Source organism: Mesoplodon mirus (genome assembly GCF_964341445.2).
Source record: "Mesoplodon mirus genome assembly, chromosome: 4".
NCBI classification, from domain to species: Eukaryota; Metazoa; Chordata; class Mammalia; order Artiodactyla; family Ziphiidae; genus Mesoplodon; species Mesoplodon mirus.
In genome coordinates this window covers 142831607-142856266 of record NC_138979.1, presented here as the reverse complement: position 1 = coordinate 142856266, position 24660 = coordinate 142831607, and the positions used below count along the sequence as shown (strand labels likewise).

Here is a 24660-nt window from a genome sequence, read left to right as displayed (position 1 = left end):
TCCAGGACCAATTGCTGAAATAAATCAGGGAGTGGCTTTGGTTTGCTAATCTTCGATCTCAGAATATAAAAAATTCATTAAGGCAAATGTAGGATCAAACAGAAACAATTTTTGTTAACCTCATGAAGGCTGGCAAATGCTTGGCTTCCTTAAGCCACTAATTCCTTAAGGGCCTCTGAATATGTTGGCTTTTATTATCGTCCTCTTCCGAAGATGCCTTCTTTGTATTCAGCCTCCTGGGCTGGCTGCATCTCAGGGGCTGAATGGAGTGTGTTACTGCAACCACGCTGCTCGTTCTTAGTCTTGGCCTTCTTTATTTATTTATTTTAAAAATAAATTTATTTATTTTATTTTTGGCTACATTGGGTCTTCGTTGCTGCACACGGGCTTTCTCTAGTTGTGGTGAGCAGGGGCTATTCTTCGTTACAGTGGGCGGGCTTCTCATTGTGGTGGCTTCTCTTGTTGTGGACCATGGGTTCTAGGCGTGCAGCCTCAGTAGTTGTGGCACACAGGCTTAGTTGCTCCACAGCGTGTGGGATCTTCCCGGACCAGGGCTCGAACCCGTGTGCCCTGCATTGACAGGCAGATTCTTAACCACTGCGCCACTAGGGAAGTCACCACTAGGGAAGTCCCAGTCCAAGTCTTCTTTTTTTTTTTTTTAATTAATTTATTTATTTATTAATTTATTTTGGCTGCATTGGGTCTTCATTGCTACGTGCGGGCTTTCTCTAGTTGTGGCAAGCAGGAGCTACTCTTCGTTGTAAGTTGCAGAGCATGGGCTCTAGGCGCACGGGCTCAGTAGTTGTGGCTCATGGCCTCTAGAGCACAGGCTCAGTAGTTGTGGCTCATGGGCTTTAGTTGCTGTGGCATGTGCAATCTTTCCAGACCAGGGCTTGAACCTGTGTCCCCTGCATTGGCAGGCGGATTCTTAACCACTGCGCCACCAGGGAAGTCCCAGTCTTGGGACTCTTTAATCCTAGGCTGAGACCTAGAGGGACAGGATTTCAGCATAAGGCCAATTTATATAAACCTGATTTAATCTTGTTCTCAGAGCTGAATTCTGAATGATTGGTTCTGATAATATGTGGTATTATAAGTAAATCTGGATGTTAATGAATCATAATATTCTATTTTTGATACATTAGTAATATGATTAAAATTACTTCACAGTTATCATATATTATCTTGTTGATAAATCTTAGTATCTTAAAACTTAGTCTCCCTGTGAATTATTTTCCACTTCCATAAATTTTAGAATTTATATTTTTGGATTTTTTTTTTTAATAGGTCCACCTGTCTATTTTAGACCCACATTATTACTAGCTCTATGCATCATTTGAACTTGAAGTAGGGTTTGAGAGGGAACAAAGAAAAGGATCCCAGCAGGATCACACTAGTAAAAGACCTATTAAGTACAATTATATGGACTAGGATTTGTGGAATCTGCATAAGTGGCCTCAGTTTTATTCATCCTGCATATGTTGCTGAAGTCCATTTACATATTACTAATCACCTTTTAAGGTGTATGTTCCTAATATGCTTTTCAGTTAAAAAAAACTATATGTTTGAAATTAGATCCATGGAAAGTAGCATAATCATGTTATTAATAATTTTTATTGTGTATAAGAAATGTCATTTATATTATTAATTAATCCATTACTAATTTGCAATGTTGAAAACTTAATTGGTGAAACTCTTGATGGTTACTTTAGTGACTTCTCTAAATTTATTCTCTAGCCAGGCCTAAACTGCAGTAACACATTTACTCAGGTGGAAAGAAGACATCAAGAACATACCAGACACATTCCCTCTGGTGGTAACCTGATTACGTTTTCACCTCTAAGGCCCCTCAGTGGAGATCAACCAGAAGAATTTTGAATTTAAAAATAAATCCAGACATTTTTCTTCATGTTATCAGTGCTGTGGTATATTCTTAGGATATTGAAAAGTTGAAGAATATGTATTTGTGTTCACTTCTATTCAATCCATTTATATAGTGTCATACAGCAGCCCTCCGTATACTGAGGGCCTACTGTTGGGGACTTGAGCAACCTTGAATTTTGATATTCGTGTGTGTGTGTCAGGGGAGGAGGGGGGTCCTGGAACCAATACCCCCCACCCCAGGATTCTGAGGAACAACTGTATACTATTTCAATATTCAGTGTTCATCAAAGTATGTTTTAGATAGGATACTGTTTCTCAAGGGAAGTGGGGCTATTTTGTATATTAACCATGCAGAATAAAAATGTACTGTGCCTTGCCTCTCTTGTTTAAAATGTATAAGCTTAAATGTTAAGTATACCTACTCAGAGCTAATGAACATTCTTTCATTTAATCAAAATACAATGTTAAACTCTGACAGAAATATTTGCATTCCTTTATACTTTATTCTTAATTTGAACTCTTAAATTTGTTGATGTTGAACAGCTTTGCATATTGCATTTTCCAGGGTGTGTTGAGTTTCTTTAGATGAGCTTTCTGGATTCTGAAGTCAGTTTACATGCTGCAGTTTCAAATGGTTAAATTATAAGCGGTTCCCATTAAATTCTTGTATTTTTTTTTCATTTTCCCCTTGACGTGACTGACAGCCTTTGAAGGAAATGCTGCCTTCCCTTAAAGAGAATTATATCAATCACTTAATGCGTTCGAAATATTTTCTCTTTTATAAAACTCTTAACTACAGGATTTGTAGAAGACAGGGTGATCAGAATAACAGAGCACCAAGATGACTCATTGTAGCTAAAGCTGGTCACCAGACCTGGATCCAGTTTTTTCTGTTTGCAAATGAGGTGAGTGTTCGAGGTATTCACCAAACAAGCAGCAACTTTATGGATAGTCCTTTAAGATGAGGAGTTTCCAAACAAGAAAGGAAAGCACATCTACTTTTGTTGTCAGAGGAAGGTATGTTAGGCTTGTGGAAAAGACAGTATTTATTATCAAGCCCACGTGAGCAGCTATGTGAGGTGCTGGTTTAGAAGCATAGTCTCAGAATGCCTAGTCTTAACAAAATATAAAAGCAGCTTTAACAGCCCATTTTTGAATAATTCAAGCAAGACATTCAGAACAAAGAAACATTTTATGTAAAAGTTAGCGTTTTCTAAGGGCCCAGGGCCATGAACATGTAAAAGAGATGGGTACAAAGTAACCCAAGACTTAGAATCTATATAAAGCAATATGCAACAATTGGACTTCCCTGGTGGTGCAGTGGATAAGACTCCGAGATCCCAATGCAGGGGGTCTGGGTTCGATCCCTGGTCAGGGAACTAGATCCCACATGCATACCACAACTAAGGAGCCCATGTGCCACAGCTAAGGAGCTGGCGAGCCGCAACTCAGGAGCCCTGGAGCCACAACTAAGGAGCCTGCCTGTCTCAACTAAGACCTGGCGCAACCAAATAAATGAATTTTTTTAAAAGATGCAACATAACAATAAAGTAATATTTGCCCTCAAGGATAAAGTAGGTGAGAATAAAACAATGTGAGTAAACATGATTTTTTTTGTAGGTCTAATAAGATGCACTATTGAATCATTTAGAAAGCTTTTGGCTATTAAGTGATAATGAATTGAACTCGAATTGGCTTAACAGTAAGGAAATTTATTATTTCACAAGTTGTCAAGGTGATTTCAGGCACTTTACAATCAACAGCTCAATGATGCCATCGAAGTCCAACATCTGTTCATAGTTCATTCTGGCATCCTTGGTGTCAGTGTCTCTAAAGCTGGGTCCTTTTGGAGTCACATGATGGTTGCTGGTGGTAATCAGAGCTGTGTCCTTCCCTTTAGTCTCGTTAGGCCAGCTAATGCCACATCTCCATCTGCAGATCAGCTGGGGTTTGCTTAAACTAATCAGGTTTCCCTATTTTATCTGGGATTATACCTGGGTAAAACCAGGACTGTTAGGAAGCAGGGAATGAGTTGGGTAGGCAGCCATCAATGTGTCCTACAACTAGAGAGAGTGTCCTTGGGCTACTGGATTCTAGAATTATGAGATATTAAGAAAATCTTTAAAGACAAAATGAAAGAAAACTGGGTAGAACAAGAGCCTTTCCAAAAATTTTTAAAAAATGGAATTTCCATTTATTGAGGACCTACTATATGATAACCTCTTTGCAAACAATATTTATTCAATGGTCATAGTAACCCATTTTATAGACAAAAGATGTGTTATAAAATGTATTATACAGTTCGTTTTACAGACAAAGGAACGAAGGCTCAGAGGATTTAAGTAATTTTGTGTAAACCAAATTCCCTTTTTTCTCCATAGCTTACTGTGTTCTTCTGTTTAATCACTGGCGTAGAACAGTCAAGATCAGAATGTTAGAATAAGGAATTAACATACTTTTTGAAATGAGCCGTGATATGCTGCTCACATCCCACTTTAGGACTGAAGGACTCATTTCTTTAGTTGCTATAACTGCTGCTAGCAGACAGTCCTTGGGAATCATCCCGTGTGAGAACTGTCTCAGGTGAAGAAAGCCACTTCACCCAAGATCAGACTGTTTCCTAGGTGGCCTGTATCCACTGACTGAAGTGAAAATATGAAGGCATCCCCCTCTCGACAGCTCTAAAACATCATCCCAGCTCATAACCCCTACAATGTAGGCTGAGGCATGGATGCTCACCTTCTTACTCTGCCTAATTGTGTGCCTTCTCGTCTCCACACCTGTTGAGAAAAAGGTCACTCCTTCATAAACCTCTTGCATTCTAATCTCTGTGCCTCCTGGGGGACCCAACCTGTGGCAACAAAATACTTGAGAAGATGGTATTGTAGAAACAATAATAGATCAAATAATATTTGGTCTCCTATAAAATGAGGTGATGTGAGCACATCCTGGTTTTGAAATTATATTAATCTTTGGCCTTGCTGGTAATGAGGAAGGGCAGAAAGGCATGGCTGAGAGTATTAACAATGGAAACTATTAACTTTTTCAAGCTGATTACATTTCTAATTAAAAACCTACTTTTTTTTCCCTCTACAAATCTGGAGATTTCATAAAACCAAAAGAACCCACGGGAAGATTGTCTGATATTGGTATCAATTACTGATTTGAAAGCAGTGAAGTATAGTTCAGAGAGATGAAATAGTTAAAAGGAGTCCAGAGAAATATACCAGAATGCTAACAGTAATTGTCTATGGGTCACCTATATGTAAACTTTTTCTTTCTGCTTTTCTCATTTCCTGAATATATTATGTTTCCTGAAGTAAGAAAATAGAACGATTTCTTTGTAGCATCTGTTGGAGAGGTTAATTTGGGGGTAGTATTTACTCCTATTTACTTTTTGTTTTTTGTCTTTATTGAATTTGTTACAATATTGCTTCTGTTTTATGTTTTTTGGCTATGAGGCATGTGGGATCTTAGCTCCCTGACCAGGGATGAACCCGCATTTCCTGCATTGGAAGGCGAAGTCTTAACCACTGCACTGCCAGGGAAGTCCCTCCTTTTTAAAAAATAGTTTAGCAAATATTGAAAACTTTGGGAGACTCTAATGCAGTATTAACATTGCTACATATTTCTTTTTCTATTGAGTCCTTTTCCATTGAGTCCATTGCGCATTATCAAGAATAAACTGCCCCAATTAAATGACATATAAAGACAGGTAACTCTTTATTAAATGGATGATTTGCAAGAAGGACATTGATGAATAAAGGTACAATTTTTCACTCATAGTGAACATGAAACTTTTAAATGTGTAAGGTTTACATTCAATTTCATTTCTTTAAAAAGTACCTGCCCCTTTATATCATGGTGTGCGAAGCACTGGTGAGATTTATGTCACCAGAAATTCCCAGTTTGCTGATTTCCCTGAGATTTTTCACCCGATGATTGTACTGCAACAAGTGAGCATCATTGACCGCAACCTTAAAGTGGTCAGCTTCAACCAGGACTTGTATCTGAAATGGCACGTACACAAAACTGTTAGGAATGCCCATTCATCTCAAAACCAGTCTGGCCTGAGCTCAGGATGTCCAGCATTTCACCTTTATGATCAATTGTAGAACTAATTAAAGTCATAAAAAGTAACTTTACAGCAAAAATGAACTCCAACTTATTCAAGATTTAAACAAAACAAAGTGATAAAATTGTTAGAAGGATATATAGTTGAAGCCACAGAGGAAAAGATTAATAATTTATCTACATAAAAACCTAAAGTTTTTGTATGGCCTCAAACACCTAAAACTAAAAATAAAAATAAATGCTAAAATAGGAATCCTCTACTTAGAGTGGCAAATGTTATGAAGATTGATAATAACCAGTTTTGGCAAGAGTAGGGGAAACATACTCTCCCAGTAGTTAGAGGATGTGTTAATCCTTACATCCTTTTGGAAGCAGCACTTTGGCAATATCCTTATCTAAATTTTAAACGTGTATTCTTTGAGTAAAGTTATTCTAGGAAGCAAAGATTTATAAGGATAGCTATCACAGTATTTTAGTAAAATAAATAAAACTTTCCCGGTTTGATTTGTTTGGAATATTTCCATACTCCAAATTTTCATCAGTAAGGTACTGGCTGAATTATTACACATCTGAACAATGAAGTACTATTAGGTGGCAATGTTCTCATAAGGAAAGATGTCCACCAAATGTAGAATATGGTCCCTGTTAGACCCTGCCCTTGAGGAGCTGGCGGTCTAGCTGTTTTATAACCCACTCTATAGTCAACCCTTACCCGATACTGTGGACCTAATAAATATTTGTGGAAGCAGTGCTTAAAAATAAAAAGCATGCGGAGCTTCCCTGGTGGCGCAGTGGTTGGGAGTCTGCCTGCCGATGCAGGGGACACGGGTTCGTGCCCCAGTCCGGGAAGATCCCACATGCCGCGGAGCGGCTGGGCCCATGAGCCATGGCCGCTGAGCCTGCGCGTCCGGAGCCTGTGCTCCGCAATGGGAGAGGCCACAACAGTGAGAGGCCCGCGTACCGCAAAATTAAAAAATAAAAAATAATAAAAAAATAAAAAGTGTGTTGCTTGTCATAGAAAACACTGGAAAGATACTTAAGTTGCAACCTTTGTGAGGATGGGGGAAGCGGTAAAGGATGGAGGACTTTTCAGTTAATTTTTAAAAATCTATAGGGCCTCCCTGGTGGCGCAGTGGTTGAGAGTCCGCCTGCCGATGCAGGGGATACGGGTTCGTGCCCCGGTCTGGGAGGATCCCATATGCCGCGGAGCGGCTGGGCCCGTGAGCCATGGCCGCTGGGCCTGCGCGTCCGGAGCCTGTGCTCCGCAACGGGAGAGGCCACAACAGTGAGAGGCCCGCATACCGCAAAAAAAAAAAAAAAAAAAAAAAAAAAAAAAAAAAAAATAAAAATCTATAAATTTTTCTTTTCATAAAACAAGCATGTATTACTTTTAAATTTAAAAAATTTTGGTTTTTTTTTTTTTTTTTTTTTTTTTTTTTGACCACGCCACATGGCATGTGGGATCTTAATTCCCCAACCAGGGATTGCACCCACGCCCCCTGCATTGGAAGCACGGAGTCTTAACCACTGGACCACCAGGGAAATCCAATAAAAATTTTGTTTTGATTGCCATGCTAACTATGTTGTTTTGAGGAATTAAGTCTCAGCCCAACTGTACCATAAAGACTTTCTACCTTTTTTATTAAAGATGCTATTTTTCTCACTTCCAGAAAAGCTTAAACTCAGAAGGGTGGTAACGGGTGATGGTAAGGTGCCTGAATGGAGTTGGGGAGAGTGCCACTATTTCTGAGACCAGTCCCCTGGTATGGAGAGCAGATGTACTGGTTAGGTGTCCCAGGACAGCTGATGAAAATTCGTTTCCAGTGCATTGTGGTTTAAGAGTGATTCCCCATGAGAAATATACATTATCAATATATAATAGTAGCAATAACTTACTTTGAAAGGTTTACCGCTTTCAAATGGGAAAACCGTCTGTCTTTCTTCCTTCCCCCAGTTATTATTCAGCTTCGAATTGCAAACAATGACTCTCCTGTTGTCCTCATTGAAGCGTGGGTTAAAGTGGAAGGCGACATCACTCCCTGTCTTGAAATCTAAAGCAAGTCTGTTTTAAACCAAAGACCAGAGTTAGTAAAATTATTCAAGTTGTACATTTGTATCAAGTGAAGAACATAAAATTTTCTAAAGAGCAAATCATTTATAAAATACAGGGAAAATTTCTAAACAGAAAGCAAATAAACCAGAGAATGGGTTCAAACTGGAACGTATACTGGGCCAAGTACAGCAGTTCCACTTTATGTGCAGAGGGTATGTTCTAAGACCCCAGTAGATGCCTGAAACCATGGATAGTACCGCAAACCAAATATCTATTTAGCTAGCCAGCTAGCTAGCTAGCTGGCTAGCTGTCCACGCACACTTTTTTCCTATACATGTATACCTATGATAAAGTTTAATTTATAAATTAGGTACAGTAAGAGATTAATAATAAAATAGAACAATTACAGCAATATACTGTTGTAAAAGTCACGTGAATGTGGTCTCTCTCAAAATATTGTACACATTTAATGCCTTTTCCATCTGAACTAAGCACTTACGCACTGGGGCTGTAATTTTTTCAGTTTGAGGTATGACAGGAAAAAAAAAACTAGCATGAGTTTCCTTTCTCACAATTTCATGGACAGAAGATTTGTACTTACTATAGATCTTAGCAACCTCGGCATACAATTTTTTTCTTTCCATTAAGTCAAGAACCTTCCCCTTTTCACTTAAAAGGAGCCTTTTATAGCTTCTCTTTGGCATATATGAATTGCCAGCATCACTACTCTTGTTTCTGGGGTCATTATTAAGTAAAATAAGGGTTACTTGGACACAAGCACCAGGGTACCATGACAGTGGATCTGGTAACTGAGACAGCTACTAAGTGACTAATAGGCCAGATATGCTGCACAAAGGGATGATTTCACATACTGGGCAGGATGGGGCTGGACAGCGTGAGATTTCACCATGCTGCTCACAACGGTGGCAACTTAAAACTTATGAATTGATTATTTCTGGGAATTTCCATTTAATATTTTCAGACCGCGATTGACCCTGGGTAACTGAAATCGTGGAAAGCGAAACCACAGATAAGGGGGGACTACTGTATTCGATGTACTACCACGCTATCTCAAAGTAAACAAGACAATATGTGTTAAGTTTTTTGGCCTCGTTGGCTTTGGTCATATCCTTCTATTCAGCTGTAATTCCCTTTTTACTCTCTACATATAAAAACAATCAAGGTGTGCTCGCTTCGAAAGCACATATACTAAAATTGGAACGATACAGAGAAGATTAGCATGGCCCCTGGGCAAGGATGACACGCAAGTTCACGAAGCATTCTATTTTTTTTCCCTGGTGGTGCAGTGGTTAAGAATCCGCCTGCCAATGCAGGGGACACGGGTTCGAGCCCTGGTCTGGGAAGATGCCACGTGCCACGGAGCAACTAAGCCCGTGCTCCACAGCTACTGAGCCTGTGCTCTAGAGCCCACGTGCCACAACTACGGGTGCCTAGAGCCCGTGCTCCACAACAAGAGAAGCCACCGCAGTGAGAAGCCCGCGTACCGCAAGGAAGAGTGGTCTCTGCTCGCCGCAACGAACAAAAGCCTGCACGCGGCGACAAAGACCCAGTGCAGCCAAAAACAAACAAACAAAAAGGGTCAGGGTTTCCTTGTAGAGATTTGGGGCCACTTTGGGGGCACTTTATACCTGACATTGTGGAAATGATGGCTACCTTTTACCTGCCCTGCCAGGTTACTTTTAATCCCTGTTAAAAGTAAGGCAGTCACATAAAAAAGTGCTATCAAAAACCTGGCTTCCTCATAGTTAACCAAAAACCTAGTCCTAAAATAGCAAGAATGAGAAAACACAGTTAATATTCAGTATCCTATTGCTAAGTTGTAAAGTCATAATAATACATGTACTAAACATTCCATGATGTGAAGTGGAATTAATGGAAGTGCTGGATAAACTTTCTACCCTATTTCCTCTCCTTGGATGTTAATACAAACACAAGTTATCTGGCTGTTAAAGTATTACCCCTACCCCACAGTTTCTCAAAGTGTGCTCCCCAGAGCGCTAACCTCAGAAGCAGCTGGTGCTCTTGTTTAAAGCAAGGTCTGTGGGCTTCCCTGGTGGTTCAGTGGTTAAGAATCCACCTACCAATGCAGGGGACACAGGTTCGAGCCCTGGTCCGGGAAGATCCCACATGCCATGGAGCAAGTAAGCCCGTGCACCACAACTACTGAGCCTGCACTCTAGAGCCCGTAGGCCACAACTACTGAGCCCATGTGCCACAACTACCGAAGCCTGCACGCCTAGAGCCTGTGCTCCGCAACAAGAGAAGCCACCACAATGAGAAGCTCGTGCACCACAACTAGCGAAAGCCTGTGCGCAGCAACAAAGACCCAACGCAGCCAAAAATAAATAAATAAAAATAAATTTTTTAAAAAAGAAAATTCAATTGAGTAAAATTAAAAAAAAAAAAAAGCAAGGTCTGCTTTCTAGACCTACTAACAATGATTCCTTGGGTATTTCATTCACCCAGTAACAGACACATACAACCACCAATGATTAAATTCACAGGGAAAGGACCAATATGGTTAAATGGCAATAGAATTTGTATTTGACTAAATATGCAATGCCTGTATTTTCTCAGCAGTGAAAAGGAAGATAATTGTCAACTCTACCACCGTAAGGATTTTTTTCTTCCATGTAATTGCTCACATAGATTTTGCAGATCAAAAGCAATATATTTCTCAGTTTACTACCACCTTAATCATTTCAACCAAAATTGGTTTTGACCTGCCACAGTCTCAGTCGACATCTCTATTGTTATTGGAACTAACCTTTTTAGTGCAACAGTCGTAAATAAGGCAAAGATACCAGTGTGGTCCTGCGTGACAGCAGCTGCAGCAGGAGGAGAGCAGATATTACCAGATCGTGAGCGCTGTCTGCAGAGGATCAGGGCGCTGGGTCCTATGTTAGTTTGGGAGGCAAGATGGATAAGGACACAGGCAGAGGATATATATGTTGTGTAACTTGCTGTGAGACAAGCTTTATTGTGTAGGGAAGTATTGTGCTGAGAGAAGCTGTATATGCTGTGTGGAAGGAAGAGCTGGCTTAGGGTAGTGACTACCACGTAGAACCAGAGGAGGCTGGCTGGAGGTGGCGTGAACTGGTTAGCTGAATGTAAAACGATCAGATCAGAATCTGAGTCCACCTCCGGGTAACAGAGGAGGTTGCTCCTGCCGATTCCCGAGGATCAAGATGACAGGCACTCACAGAGGCTGTTTATAGATTCTTAAATAAACCTGTGTACACAGCTGGAATTTGTACCTTTTGTGTCCTGTCTATAAGACCCAGAAACAGATATTAGTTAATCTAGGAGCTTTAATAGTACTACTAACCTCAAGGACAGACATACTGAACAGCTTCAGGATAGCCCTAGCCTGCTTGTATTATATATAAATATAACCAGTGGTGATAATATAATATATTATATATTATATATAATATTAATTATATTATATATTATATATAATATAATATATATTATATATAATATAGTATATATTATATATAATACTATATATAATATAATATAATATAATAAATATAACCAGAGCCAGACATCCCAGGGCAGCCCATAAATCAGCATGGATTTTCCTAAGTGAGCTCAAAGTCTTACCCGCCCCGAGCTCACCTCAACCAAACCAGTACCAATGGCAGAGGCTGATTTATTTTTACAAAGTCTTTAACTTGCGGAGTCTTTTCAAACCTTTTAAGTAAACAGTGTCTACTCAGAAGACTGGGGTTCCCCACCTTGTCACTTATCATCTGTAGACCAGGCCAACAACATGGGAATCTGTGACTCTGCTGTTTCACCCAGTATGAAGACGGAAATGGCGGCCAAGCTCACAAATCTGAGAGTGCACCAAGACCTGCACAACTGCAGGGAGATTTGTACCAGTATGAGGACAGAGGGGTATAATATTTAAGCTCTCAGATCAACTAGGCATCTTTTTGTCTTTGACCCTAGTTTTTTTTTTTTTTTGGCTGCACCGGGTCTCAGTTGCGGCACGTAGGATCTTCGTTGCAACATGCAGGATCTTTTAGCTGTGGCATGTGGGATCTTTTTTAGTTGTAACATGAGAACTCTTAGTTGAGGTATGTGGGATCTAGTTCCCTGACCAGGGATCAAACCCCTGCATTGGGAGCATGGAGTCTTAGCCACTGAACCACCATGGAAGTCCCTGACCCTAATTTTTTTTTTTTTTTTTTTTTTTTGGCGATACACGGGCCTCTCACTGTTGTGGCCTCTCCCGCCGCGGAGCATAGGCTCCGGACGCGCAGGCTCAGCAGCCATGGCTCACGGGCCCAGCCGCTCCACAGCATGTGGGATCTTCCCGGACTGGGGCACGAACCCGTGTCCCCTGCATTGGCAGGCGGACTCTCAACCACTGCGCCACCAGGGAAGCCCTGTGACCCTAATTTTTGATTGGCTTTGTTTTTTAGACAATCTATGGCTCAGAGGTGGAGGGATGGCCAAACATTACATTACAAAGGCTCTACTTTCCTTTAATTCTAAGGCTTTCACTGCCTAGAAGAACCAACAGAATGGGTTTTCCTGCTCTTCCTCTTTGTCCTCACAAAGTAGAACTCTGTTTTATTCTGGTTCTGGGAGAAACACAAGATTTAGTGAGGGAAACCTTGTCTTCTTGGTGGGAATGCATATTGATTTATAGGAAAATCCCAAACTGTGGTATAGCCAAGATTCTAAATGTGCAATTTTAAAAACTCTATCAAAATTCAAAACAGATCACCCTTTATTCCAAAAGCAATCAATAAATATGTTAGACTTGCTGACTTGGCTCTTTACCTGTTTGCATTGGGCTTTACTGTGCCCAGGATTGTTATCAGCATGCGAGGCATGACTCCTCCGGAAAAAGGCAGGTCATAAGGCACATTCTGGGAATAAAATATATATATATATAAATCAATAAAGAGTCATGTTTTCTTGAGGGAAGAAAGAAAAAGATATCGCTAAAGTTCAACCACTTTTAATATGTGTGAATAACACATAACCCTAGTTTAGCCATCTTTTCAGACTCTCAGGCCACCTTGCCCAGGGCCTGAAGAGAGAAGGCTCCCTACACAACTGCAGCTAATAATCGAGAATAAGGCCATCCGTTAATTGGTGCCAAAGGCAGAACATATTCCCTTTCGGAGCACTGTTATCTCTCATGACAAGGCCCATTCCAATCTATGACTCATCCACTTGACCTATTTTTTGGAAAGATCCTTGTCATAGAACATTCTTTGTCAGGTTCTTCTGCTCCCTGTGGGCAGGCACTGTGGTACCTTCTGGGCTTCTGAGGCCCCCTGTGTTCCCCTCACACAAGGCCCTGAGGAGTGCTCTGAATGTGGCAGGCACTTGATAATTGTAGAATGGACACTTTCCAATTAATACCTTCCCCAGTTCATTTTACAAATATTTATTGACCTTCTATGTTCAAGGCGCTGTAAATATTCCCAATGCTCTGTCCTTGGCCTCTTCTCTTTTTCCTGTAAAATTGTTTCCCCCTGGGTTCAACCATCCCCAAGTCTTTTCTCTCTAGAACTCTCTAGCACTGATCTGTCTGATCTGTACTAGTCCTGTGCTTCCTCCCGGAACTCAGCAGTCCTGTGCTATTGAACTCTTTCCTCATATCTGTATCTTTTCTCCCAACTACACCATCTGGAAGGGAAGGGTCTGTGTCTGAGATGTGGCTGGAGCCCCACAGAGTTTTATGCTTAGAATTCATTTATTAAAATGGGTTTTAATGTAAGTGAAAATTTAATCCTTAGATCACAAAATTATCTTTAGAAGGTTTTTAAAAACCCGATTACCGTGGTTCCCCCAAAAGTTCCCTCTATGACCATGGGAAGGTTGTATAACTCTTTATTGCCCCATTTCCTCATGTGTGAAGTGGGGATAATAACAGTATCTTAGAGGGTGCTTATGGGGTTGAATGAGATCATCCATGTAGAAGCACACAGCTAGCACGTTATATACTCAGTGTTTATTAATAATAATAACCAAAACTTCCCCCATTGCTATGATCTTAACTTGATTTATATTAAAGCTGCTTTACAGATGCCTTCAAAAGATGCATTAGCTTCTCTTTACTCTAACAGTACACATACTGAACACAACATGAGCAACTATTTTTTCTATTGGACCAACATACACTGTGGCTGGTCCTTGCAAAGCGGCTCTAAGCAGTGAGTTTAAAGCTTCAGTTCTCCCGGAAGCCCTTTGCAGGTCAGTACCCAGAGCCAGCTCCCAGCCACAGCACTACAAAGTGATGGCACCACCGCTCCAGACAATTGCTATGTGTTTCATTAGCTTTGTCCTGGTCACATTCAAGCATACGAAATGACTAACACCATCTTACCAGGGGTCCAGAAGGGATGCCATAAGGGCCAGCAGCAGGGTAGGCTCCAGGAGCACTTGGCTGTCCAGGAGGTGGGTAGACCCCAGGCCCGGGGTAGGCACCTGGTGCAGTTGGTCCAGGATAACCAGATGCAGTTGGGCCAGGGTAGGCCCCTGGAGGTGCCTGGCCTGGGTAACCCCCAGGAGGTCCCTGGCCAGGGTAGGGGCCGGGTGGTGCCTGTCCAGGGTAGGCCCCAGGATAGGATGCTCCCGGGTAGCCTCCTGCCCCAGCAGGCTGGTTTCCCCATGGAGCAGGCCATCCTTGAGGGTTTGGGTTTCCAGACCCAGCTAAGGCATCATTAAGCTGGAAAGAAAGACATAAACAATTACAGGATGAAAGACATTCACAACAACAGAATTTTCAGGAATATGTGATCTAAGAATTAGAGCGATATGGTGAAGATATGAAATTCATATCAATAAAATTTTCCCCACCTATTAGTTTTGAGTTCCTAAGACTAAAATTAGATTTTAGGATTATGCATGCTTTATCACTCTATTCTTGCTTTCCGTCATCTCAGATCATTAAGGGTTGCCTTTTTGTAATTTGCTAAAGTCAGGAGCTAGCCATCCTCTGTATAAAAGCACATACTTTCTAACTGACATGAGAAAAACAATCACGAAAATCAAGATGCATTTGGGCTGGAAAACCTCCACCAAGCTGGAGCCAGTTGCCTTGGCCTTCCCTTTGCTGGATGTCTACTGCACTTCAGGTGCACCAGGTTAGTCACCACTTAGTGGCATCCAGGCTAGAATCAGAGAAGCTGCCTTGTACACAGGGAGGAGCCTGGGATGTGGAATCACAAGATTTGGTTTGAAATCCAGTGCCATCCTTCAAGAGCTCCAAACTCTTGGAGCCATCGTGTCACTTGTATAGGACTTAGTGTCTTTGTCTGTGTAACAGGGATAATGATCTTATCTCAAGTGATTGTTGTGACGAACAGATGAGGCAGCATTTGGGACGGCTCTTTATAGACCGCAAGATGCTGTGCCAGTGTTGGTTTGTGTCCTTTCTCTCCAGGAAGAGACTCTGCCTTCTCCCTCTCTGACTTCTACAGTATTTAGCAGAGTGCTAGGTGGTACATGGAAGATACTCAGTAAAAACTTCTATGTTGATTGAATATGATCTGCCAGGATTGTCTGACCCTTTGGTGCATCAGGAACCCAACCCCAGACCTGGTATCGGGGCAGCAGAGTGAGGCTGTGAAGGGAGCCCATGGGGTCTGGGGGAGGGGGAGAGATAAACAGAGGGCTGGATGATGATGGAAAGTAAACCGGATTTAGAAAACAACTCAAGCTCATGGCTGTAGGTGGTGTGAGTCATTCTGTTAAGGAATTTGAGAATACATAAGCATGCATGCTAATAGGAATTTATTTTGGCTGCTTCTTACTCCAGCATTTGGGAAAGGAGGAGGAGTAGAGGGCACTGCAGGATTTAAAAAAAAACCAAAAAACAATCAGGATGCTCAGACTGTACCACACTGCCCTTTGTTCAGCTGGTTTCTCAGCTCCTGCCAGTGGAATCCACCCACTTCTGTCCTAGGCCTTGGGTAAAGGGGTTACTGTTAGTGAGGCCCAGGCCTCTCTCTGCCTGGCTTTCTTCCCAAATCTGTTGCTGGAAAAACAAGACTCCAGCTAACAAGCCCTCATTGGAAGGGTGAGGCCAGAGGAAGCCACATCGTGGGAGAATTAGGAAAACTTGAGTGGTTAAAAAACAAACAAACAACCTTCAACCTGCATGACTGTATACATATTAGGGTAGGAAAACAGACCTAAAACACTTACCGAAAAACTGTCTGCCATTTTCCTGAAAGGAGAAAAAAACAAACAAACACAGGTTATTGATCCTAAAAGATTTCACTGGTTTCCGTATGAATTTAACATCACAAACAGCTCATTGTGCAGGTCTAGTCAATGTACAGGCATTCTCCTAACACAAGCCAGTCTATTCGTCAAATATGCTGAAATCATTAGCGGGGAACCACAAAAATGTCTCATCAAAGGGTGGAGATGCATTCCACCTGGATCACCACGCCCTATTTAACTCATACCTTTAAACTCTAATCACACTAGCCTGTGGCCTGAATCCTGGGAGCACCCGGTGATCCAACACAGGCGGGAGGGGGGACTAAAATGCTCTGCCCCTTTCCTAGGTAACACATGTAAACAGTCCTGGGGTTTTGGTCCTCCTTCACCTTCCTTCCTGTGTTCTTTTTCTACCACCTCATAAAAAGTGTTCAGTGCATTAATCTCACCCACCTCCCCTCCAGTTCCCTCTATAACAGCCCCACGCCCTCCTCTGGGTTTTGGGAGGAAGCAGTTAGTTCTTCCTACTGAGATTTGAAAGACAATCCTTGCCTTCCCAGCCCCACCCGCCAAGACCTAGTTGCTGCTGTTGATTTATTCCTTCATTTGTACACATTTATGCCTACTCTGGACCAGGCACTGGGTGGCTCCTGTCTGGATTTGAAGATGAAATCGACCAAGATGTATGGCCAAAGGGTCCAGAGGCCAGAAGGGGGTCACAAGATGGACGCTGTGAGCCAGACTGCATGCTGTGGGAAGTCACAACTCGAAAGGTGACTTCTAACAGGGGAAGAGACAGTGTTGCTTGAGCTAAGCCTTGAAGGAAAGGTGAGATTGCGATGTGGAGCAATAAAGAAGAAAGGCGGGCACAAGATGATTCCCTTTTTAAAAGATACCTGTTATTCCAAATGAAATGTCTGGCAGTATAACAAACAACTAAGGTTAAAAAAAAAAGTCAGACAACGTGGAGGAAAATATTTTTGGGTACGATGTTACCAGAGAGGGTTGGCCTTGCCCACAGCTGCCTCAAAGGGTGGCCCCGAGACATCATTCTTGCTTCTCCAGCTCCTCCCCCTGTGCCAAGGCCCCATCCAAACAGGATGTTTTACACCTGCTCCCGCTGCTTTCCTTAAGTCGCCTATTTGTGATAGTTACTCAATTATTATTCTTAAAATAATTGAGTAAGTGGTGGCTACTTGATAGGTCCTAAAAATGTAAAATATTAGATTTTGTTAAAAAAACCAAACAGGCAGACCTCCTCCTAGAACTTAATGTGTGCTTTATTTATACACCAGATATTTTATCCTACTCTGCTGTTATTTATAACACGCAAATATTATCCTTCACTAAATTATTTTTTTCTTTTTGCACATCTCTTTTAATCTGGGCATTCTCAAATATATTTGGAAACCCTCAGGTTATCACTGTTATCACTGTGCCCGTTTTCCAACGTGGAAACTGCTAGCAATTGGATTAGGAAGTCACGGTGACTCTCCCAGGACTTATATTCACTGTATTTAGTATATAGTATTTGACCTTTTAAAGCAAACGTCAGGTGCTCCTCTGTGCTTCCTTCCCCAAAAGGCTACCACTGCCTTGAACTCTGTGCTGCTACCCCAGAGAGAACGTTAAGAGTTGTTAAAGAGAAAGAAAGGACATTTCTTAAGTCAAGAAAATAAAGCTTCTCATTTTGGATGCCAGTAGGAAACAATCTTGAACTTCATAGTGGGCAGAAAGCTTAGTTACTTTGATTACACAACTTCTTCTTCCACTCCTGGGCAACGTATCAATGCCTCAGCAATAACATTGTAAGTGTTTTGACTTCTTTTAAATATCCCCATCGTGTTCGGGCTTATTCCCAACCTCACACCACTGACATTTCAGGTGGGATACTTTGTAGGGAGGGGCTGTCCCATGCATTGCAGTATGTGCAGCAGCATCCCTGGCTTCAACACACAAGATGCCAGTAGCACCCCTCCCCCCACATTGTGATAATGCAGAATGTCTTAAGACGTTGCCAAATAACCCTGGGGGAAGCGGGAAGAGGGCAAAATTGTGCCTGGTTTGAGAACCACTGGTGTAGGCTAATTAGCATATGTATCCTCACATAAATGTACCTATGAAGGTCAATAAAAAACAGAAAGGTAGTTTCAATTGTTAAAACTAGCTAAATCTGTTCCATTGGCCTCATAAAGTGTCTTATTAACATAAATCCAATTAAACTTAGATGTGTTTAAAGGCTGATCATAACCAGAAACTCACACAAAGACATTTACATTTACATTTCCAAAATGTACCATTTATTCTTTTCAAAGTTTCTGTTCAAGCATATTCAGTTTATTTTCCAACTAGCCCCAAACAATTTAAAAAACAAAGCAGATTCCACTTTATTTCTACTGTGTTTCACATGACACCAAGGATGACAGTTTGGATTGTGTTGTGACGCATTAGACAAGCCCATTAGAATAATGACACCCTGCATTTATGTGGTGCTTTTCAGTTTACAAAACACTGTCACATACCTTACCTATTTTGATTCTGATAATAATCTTATGAGATTGACAGGGAAAAGTTAATATCCTCACTTTAAAGGTGAGGAAACTGACTCTCAGAGAGGTAACGTGGTGACCCAAAGTCATTCTGTCATTGGCAGGCCAAGGACCAGGGTCCAAGCATCCTGACTCCTAATTCAGGCTGATTTTACATTAGTATAAAACCTCACACTTTGAAATTTTAAAGTATAGTCCTTCGAAAGTGTTAGTTACTTCATTTAGAAATTAATTCTCTGGCTTAAACATTCAGAACTGCATAAACATGCTGAAATTGTAAACAAATTAAAAAGAGATCATGGGCACTTCCCTGGTGGCACAGTGGTTGAGAATCCTCCTGCCAATGCAGGGGACATGGGTTCGAGCCGTGGTCCGGGAAGATCCCACATGCCGTGGAGCGGCTGAGCCTGTAACCCTCAACTACTGAGCCTGTGCGCTACCACAATGAGAAGCCCGCCCATAGCAATGAAGACCCAATGCAGACAAAAATAAGTAAATAAAATGAGTAAATTAAAAAAAAAAAAAGATCATGTTTTTGTCAGAAAACTAGCTGGGTGACTCAGTGTGCAGTGATATCGAATACAAGGATGGCATTTTGCACAGTCACTTTGCTAATTATAACCACATTTAAACCGAAAAGGCTTACTTTTCCAAAAATTGGGTATGCATTGTTTTGATTACGTCAACTCCCAACCATCAGATCTCTGATGAAACAGGTTCTAACCAATGTTCTTTTGAAATCAAGGTTAGCAACCTTAGAACTTAAAAACAAAAAAAGGAACCAAGGGCCTCCCTGGTGGCGCAGTGGTTGAGAGTCCGCCTGCCGATGCAGGGGATACGGGTTCGTGCCCCGGTCTGGGAGGATCCCATATGCCGCGGAGCGGCTGGGCCCGTGAGCCATGGCCGCTGAGCCTGTGCGTCCGGAGCCTGTGCTCCGCAACGGGAGAGGCCACAACAGTGAGAGGCCCACGTACAGAAAAAAAAAAAAAAAAAAAAAAAAGGAACCAAAAAAAAGAATAAAAAAAACAACAACACATCTATTTGGGTAAATATCTTCCTTACTTGCCTGGAAGTTTTCTTTTTTTTTTTTCTTTCTTTCTTTCTTTCTTTTTTTTTAGAGGAGTAGCTTATAGAGACAATCAAATGTAAAATTTAAAAAATCTTCCCACTCCACAGGTACTATAGGTTTGTGAACTCTGGCATTCCCAAAATCAGAGAATTTTGAAAAGCCAGGATAAAAACACTACATCAAAGACAAAAACATTTAAAAACTACATCAAAGACAAAAACTTTTAAAAACTACTATCTGAGTCTTCACATTTGGAAAAACCTACAGAAAGTAGTTCAGTATTGCTTTGGAATAAGGAATTTAAACATGAATCAGAACGCAGACCACTTTAATCGGTTGTTAATTGCAGCTCTGCCCTTTAATAAAGAGTGGCTATCCACTGTACTATGCTGTTCTAGGCCCATGTAGCAATTAATTCAGTTGCCAGGGTTCCCAGGAGCACTTCTGAAATTTCTGCCCACAAAGGGCCCCAACTTTTATACGAGCTGTAAGGGAAGTAGATCCCAAACGTATTTCCTCAGAACCCCAAGCACTGCCCACACTCCTCCCCAAAGAACACAGGACAGGCAGTCTACGTCCTGGCCTTGCTGAAACACGGGACAGGCCTTGAGGAACGCCCACTTACCAAAGCCAAATTTAATGATGCTGGTTAGAATAAAGGAAACTGGTCCTTTACTAGGATTTCTTTTTCATCATTGTTCCTCAGCATCAAGGAAGGTAAAGTTACTTTGTGCCTCTCAGTTACTGATTTTTTTTTCCCTTATGGAAAAGCTGAACATCAGTCAAGAGAGAACACATGATACTTAGTCAGCAGCAAATTGGAATTACTGCCCTGGCAGGCTTACCACTCAGAATTTAATGAGAAGAACCCGTTCAGGCACCAGACACAAAATATTAACTAGCTGTCCTCAGCAGAAGCCTATGTCCCAAACTATCACAGGAAAGAGAGGCTAAGTTTTAGATCAGTTACTATGAGTCTCAGGTACATGAAGTTTACAAGCCAACTGGTATTTAAGGTAACATAAGAGTCTCAAGTTTTACTGTATGAATAAATATCTCTATTACAGTTAAAATTTAGAGCCTGGCTGATGAAGGTTCTAGGCAAACAGTATCTAAATCATAGGTGAGACCAATATTGGCCTTTGACCTCACGAGCAGTAAGTAAGTAAAAAGTCTTTATAAAGCACTTCTGCATATTTGTGGCATAGCAAAATGTCATTGATTAAGGACCCCTCAACACAGTGAAATTTGATATTCCATTTTTTAAAAAAAAAACTAGCTTTTGGACTTCCCTGGTGGCGCAGTGGTTAAGAGTCCGCCTGTCAGTGCAGGGGGCACGAGTTCGAGCCCTGGTCCGGGAAGATCCCACATGCCGCGGAGCAACTAAGCCCGTGCGCCACAACTACTGAGCCTGCGCTCTAGAGCCCGTGCTCCACAACAAGAGAAGCCACCGCAATGAGAAGCCCGCGTAGCGCAACTAAGAGTAGCCCCAGCTCGCTGCAACTAGAGAAAGCCCGCGTGCAGCAACAAAGACCCAACACGGCCAAAAATAAATAAATAAAATAAATAAATTTAAATAAATAAATAAAAATTAAAAAGGCATTGGTGACTTACAAAAGAAAAGCATGTCTTAAAAAAACCCAAAAAACTAGCTTTTGGGGTCAATCTATTAAGCAATGCTCCTTCTTTTCTGCTTCTTATGTAACCTGGTGAGGCACCACCTAATATTTCTAAACTCAAAACATTCAAGACCCATCATCAAACTTCTCCCAAGAATATGACGTAAATGCTGATTCTAAGTATAACGCCCACACATTATTAACTTAGGAAAGAGCTCCAATCTCCCATAGATCAAGGATGGGGCACAGCCATGAAAGGAATGAAAGACTCTCCTCTAGGGATTCAAAGTCAGTGTCTGAAAAGGAGACTATTGTGCAACAATAAATTTTTATTATTAAACTTTAACTTTTATGGAAACAATTTCCTAGTATGAAAGATAAACTTGAGGCAAATGAGTCAGAATTTTGGAAGCTGGTGAAAATTTTCTCTCATGCTCTGTGCCAAGAGGTCAATTTTCATTGCTATTATTTTCTTCAGAACTAAATGAGCCTTTCTTCCATTCCTTTCCAGAATCCTAGAAACAGACTGGGTCACTGAGGTCCAACCGTCCTCATTGTCCAGCAACCCAACTCCCAGGAGTCACTTTACAAATATTCCACGGTATCTGGAATAGGAATCGCTAAGGGGAGGGCATGAAGCATAAGGCACAACCTCAAGCCCTGCGTCCCTGAGCTCCTGCTCCTCAAAGTGCATGCATTTTAGTGCTTTGATTTGAGCAACTCACAATCCAGAATAAATGCTCAAACATGTTTGAAAAGCCTCCCCACCCCCGCCTCAGCTAGGAGGCCTCTGCACCCTGGGACCAACATTCTGCCACACCCCACATATCCCCGGCACAGATGTGAGATCGTTAATGCCCAAATCTGGACAGGGATGAGTCACTGATTTGTAAAAACTCAGGGTGTACGGTCTTTGTCAAGCCGGGCACATGTCCACTCAGCCTTGGGGCAGCACCATTTTCTGCGGGATCAGCGTCCAGGGAGAGGCTGCAGCCCCTGACCCTGTTGGCCTGGTAGCAGAGCGCATTCCCATCCCACAGCAAGATCAAGTGGTCGACAGCCAAGTCAGGGGTCGTGGAGCCGCCCGACAGAGTCCGGGAGCAGTACCTTCTGTGGAATGGGGGCAGGAGGGCCTGCTTCCTCCCGCCCAGCTGGAGCGGGCGGCTGGGGTGATGCGCGCGCACCGCTCACCGCCGGCGGCCCTGGGCGGCCGGGGACGGGAGGGCGCGACGCCGGGGCTGAGCCTCCCAGTCGCCGCAGAGAGTAACACACCCGTCCGCCGCGAGTAAATGCAGGTGAGTCCTTGTAAGGCGTTGCTAACTTTCCCCAAGTCTCAGACTCCGCTCTCCCTTCTCGGCGACCCCCTCCCGCGGGCCCCCGGGAAGTCAAGCCCCGGCCGCGCACCGAGCAGCGCCCGGGCGCCCTCGCCCTGCCAGGCTCAGCCGCCAGCAGGCCCGTGCGCGCCCCCGTCCCGGCGCCCCGCGCCACTCACCCGACGCCTCGGCACTAGCTCGCACGCCGCGGGGGTAGCTTCGGCAGAGGTGCTGTCGTCCTGGCTGGGCGGCGGCCGGCTCTGCGCCTCAAATACTCCGGGCCAGGCCCGCCTTTCCCGGGGCGGGGCCGCCACCCCCGGCCTCGCTCTGCGGACCAGGCGGGGCGAGTCCGCGGTCCCGCTGGACACCTGGGCGCCCAGGCGCCGCGGTTCCAGGGCGCAGAGGAGACGCCTGACTCGAAACAGCGGTGGGTGGGACCCTGACCCGAGGCCTCCATCCCCGGAGCGTCCAGTCGGTCCCCTCCGCAGCTGCTGGAGAACGTGGTTCACCGCCGTCTCACGAGATTCACCTGCTAACTCCTCAGACCAAGATAGGAAGAGTCTGCGAAGCTTTTTGTGTGTGCTTCTTTGGGGAGTTTTGCTTGCTTACTTGCTTTAATCGTGTTTACTCTTTTTCTGCCTGAATCTCAGGCACTCTCAACCGTTCTGCATTTACTTTACCTAAATCCCTTCTCAGCATCAAAGCCTTCGCGCAATGACTTGGGTCACAGTTTTCTGAGATGCTAGGTGAGATGCTCCATGTTCTTGGTCTTGCTTTCATTCCCTTTATGAACTGTGATGTGGGTCCACACCTCAGACTAGGAGCCCTAAATTGTTTTGCTGTTTGCTCCCCACTGCATCCTTAGCATCTACCCTGTGTTTGGTAAATATTTGTTTAATGAATGAATGATTGAAATGGTGAGTCACTTCCTATTGGGAAGAGTCCTGATAAAGGAGGGAAGAATTAAATAAAATAAAGCTATGGCTCCAAAAAGTTTGTTACAACAAGTAGTGATGCTTCCAAGAGAAATGGTATTTGTTTGGTAGCATTTAGCTGGGTAATAGCTGAGTGAAATGGCTAAGGATGTCAAAGATGATTTTTTTTTAAAGTTTAGACTCACAAAAATTAACTCCACTCACAGACATCGAAAACAAATTTATGGTTACCAACGGGGAAAGTGAGGGGGGGATAAATAAGAATTTGGGATTAACAGATACATACTACTATATATAAAATAAACAACAAGGAACTACTGTATAGCACAGGGAACTATATTCAATATCTTGTAATACCTATAATGGAAAAGAATCTGAAAAATATATATATGACTGAATCACTTTGCTGTACACCTGAAACATTGTAAATCAACTATGCTTCAAAAACAAATGATTAACTCAAAATGGATTAAAGACCTAAATGTAAGACCTGAAACTATAAAGCTCCTAGAGGAAAACAGGGGAAACCTCCTTGACATTGATTTTAGCAATGATTTTTTTGGATATGACACCAAAAGCACAAGCAATAAAAGCTCAGAGTAAACAAGTGGGAGTACATCAAACTTAAAAGCTTCTGCACAGGGACTTCCCTGGTGGCGCAGTGGTTAAAGCATCTGCCTGCCAATACGGGGGACACAGGTTCGATCCCTGGTCCGGGAATATCCCACCTGCTGTGGAGCAACTAAGCCAGCGAGCCACAACTACAGAAGCCCATGCGCTCTAGGGCCCGTGTTCCGCAACAAGAGAAGCCACCACAATGAGAAACCCATGCACTGCGACGAAGGGTAGCTCCTGCTCGCCACAACTAGAGAAAGCCCGCGTACAGAAACGAAGGCCAAATGCTGCCAATAAATAAATAAAAAGCTTCTGCACAGCAAAGG

The 24660-nt window shown here is 42.6% G+C and overlaps 2 protein-coding genes and 1 long non-coding RNA gene across 3 annotated transcripts in view; 2 read left to right on the top strand and 1 right to left on the bottom strand.

Annotated features, from left to right (window-relative positions):
- DLGAP5 (DLG associated protein 5) overlaps positions 1 to 5070 on the top strand; it is a 42511-nt gene extending 37441 nt beyond the window's left edge. The window contains exon 19 of the mRNA XM_082619235.1: positions 1738 to 5070. Within this exon, the coding sequence (XP_082475361.1) occupies positions 1738 to 1878 (141 nt within the window). The 3' untranslated portion in view covers positions 1879 to 5070. The remainder of the gene's footprint in view (positions 1 to 1737) is intronic.
- Positions 5071 to 5583: 513 nt separating this feature from the next.
- On the bottom strand, positions 5584 to 23085 carry LGALS3 (galectin 3). Its single transcript, XM_082619245.1, has 6 exons — positions 22964 to 23085; positions 16214 to 16235; positions 14391 to 14732; positions 12833 to 12921; positions 7855 to 8020; positions 5584 to 5894 (listed from the first exon to the last, which is right to left on the bottom strand). The coding sequence occupies exons 2-6, from the start codon at positions 16229 to 16231 to the stop codon at positions 5739 to 5741; spliced, it is 771 nt and encodes a 256-aa protein (XP_082475371.1). The 5' UTR covers positions 16232 to 16235; positions 22964 to 23085; the 3' UTR covers positions 5584 to 5738.
- The window catches only part of LOC309803251, a 29873-nt gene continuing 24850 nt past the window's right edge, over positions 19638 to 24660 (top strand). Inside the window, exon 1 of the long non-coding RNA XR_014293920.1 lies at positions 19638 to 22766. This is a non-coding gene — a long non-coding RNA (uncharacterized lncRNA). The remainder of the gene's footprint in view (positions 22767 to 24660) is intronic.

Bases quoted from the DNA above. Each gene is read 5' to 3' on its own strand.
- LGALS3 (XM_082619245.1), bottom strand. The intron at 12,922-14,390 runs GTAAGATGGTGT...TTTTATTCCCAG, and splicing joins GCATCCCTTCTGGACCCCTG to AATGTGCCTTATGACCTGCC. The intron at 8,021-12,832 runs GTAAAGAGCCAA...GGTTTAAAACAG, and splicing joins GTAAAGCCCAATGCAAACAG to ACTTGCTTTAGATTTCAAGA.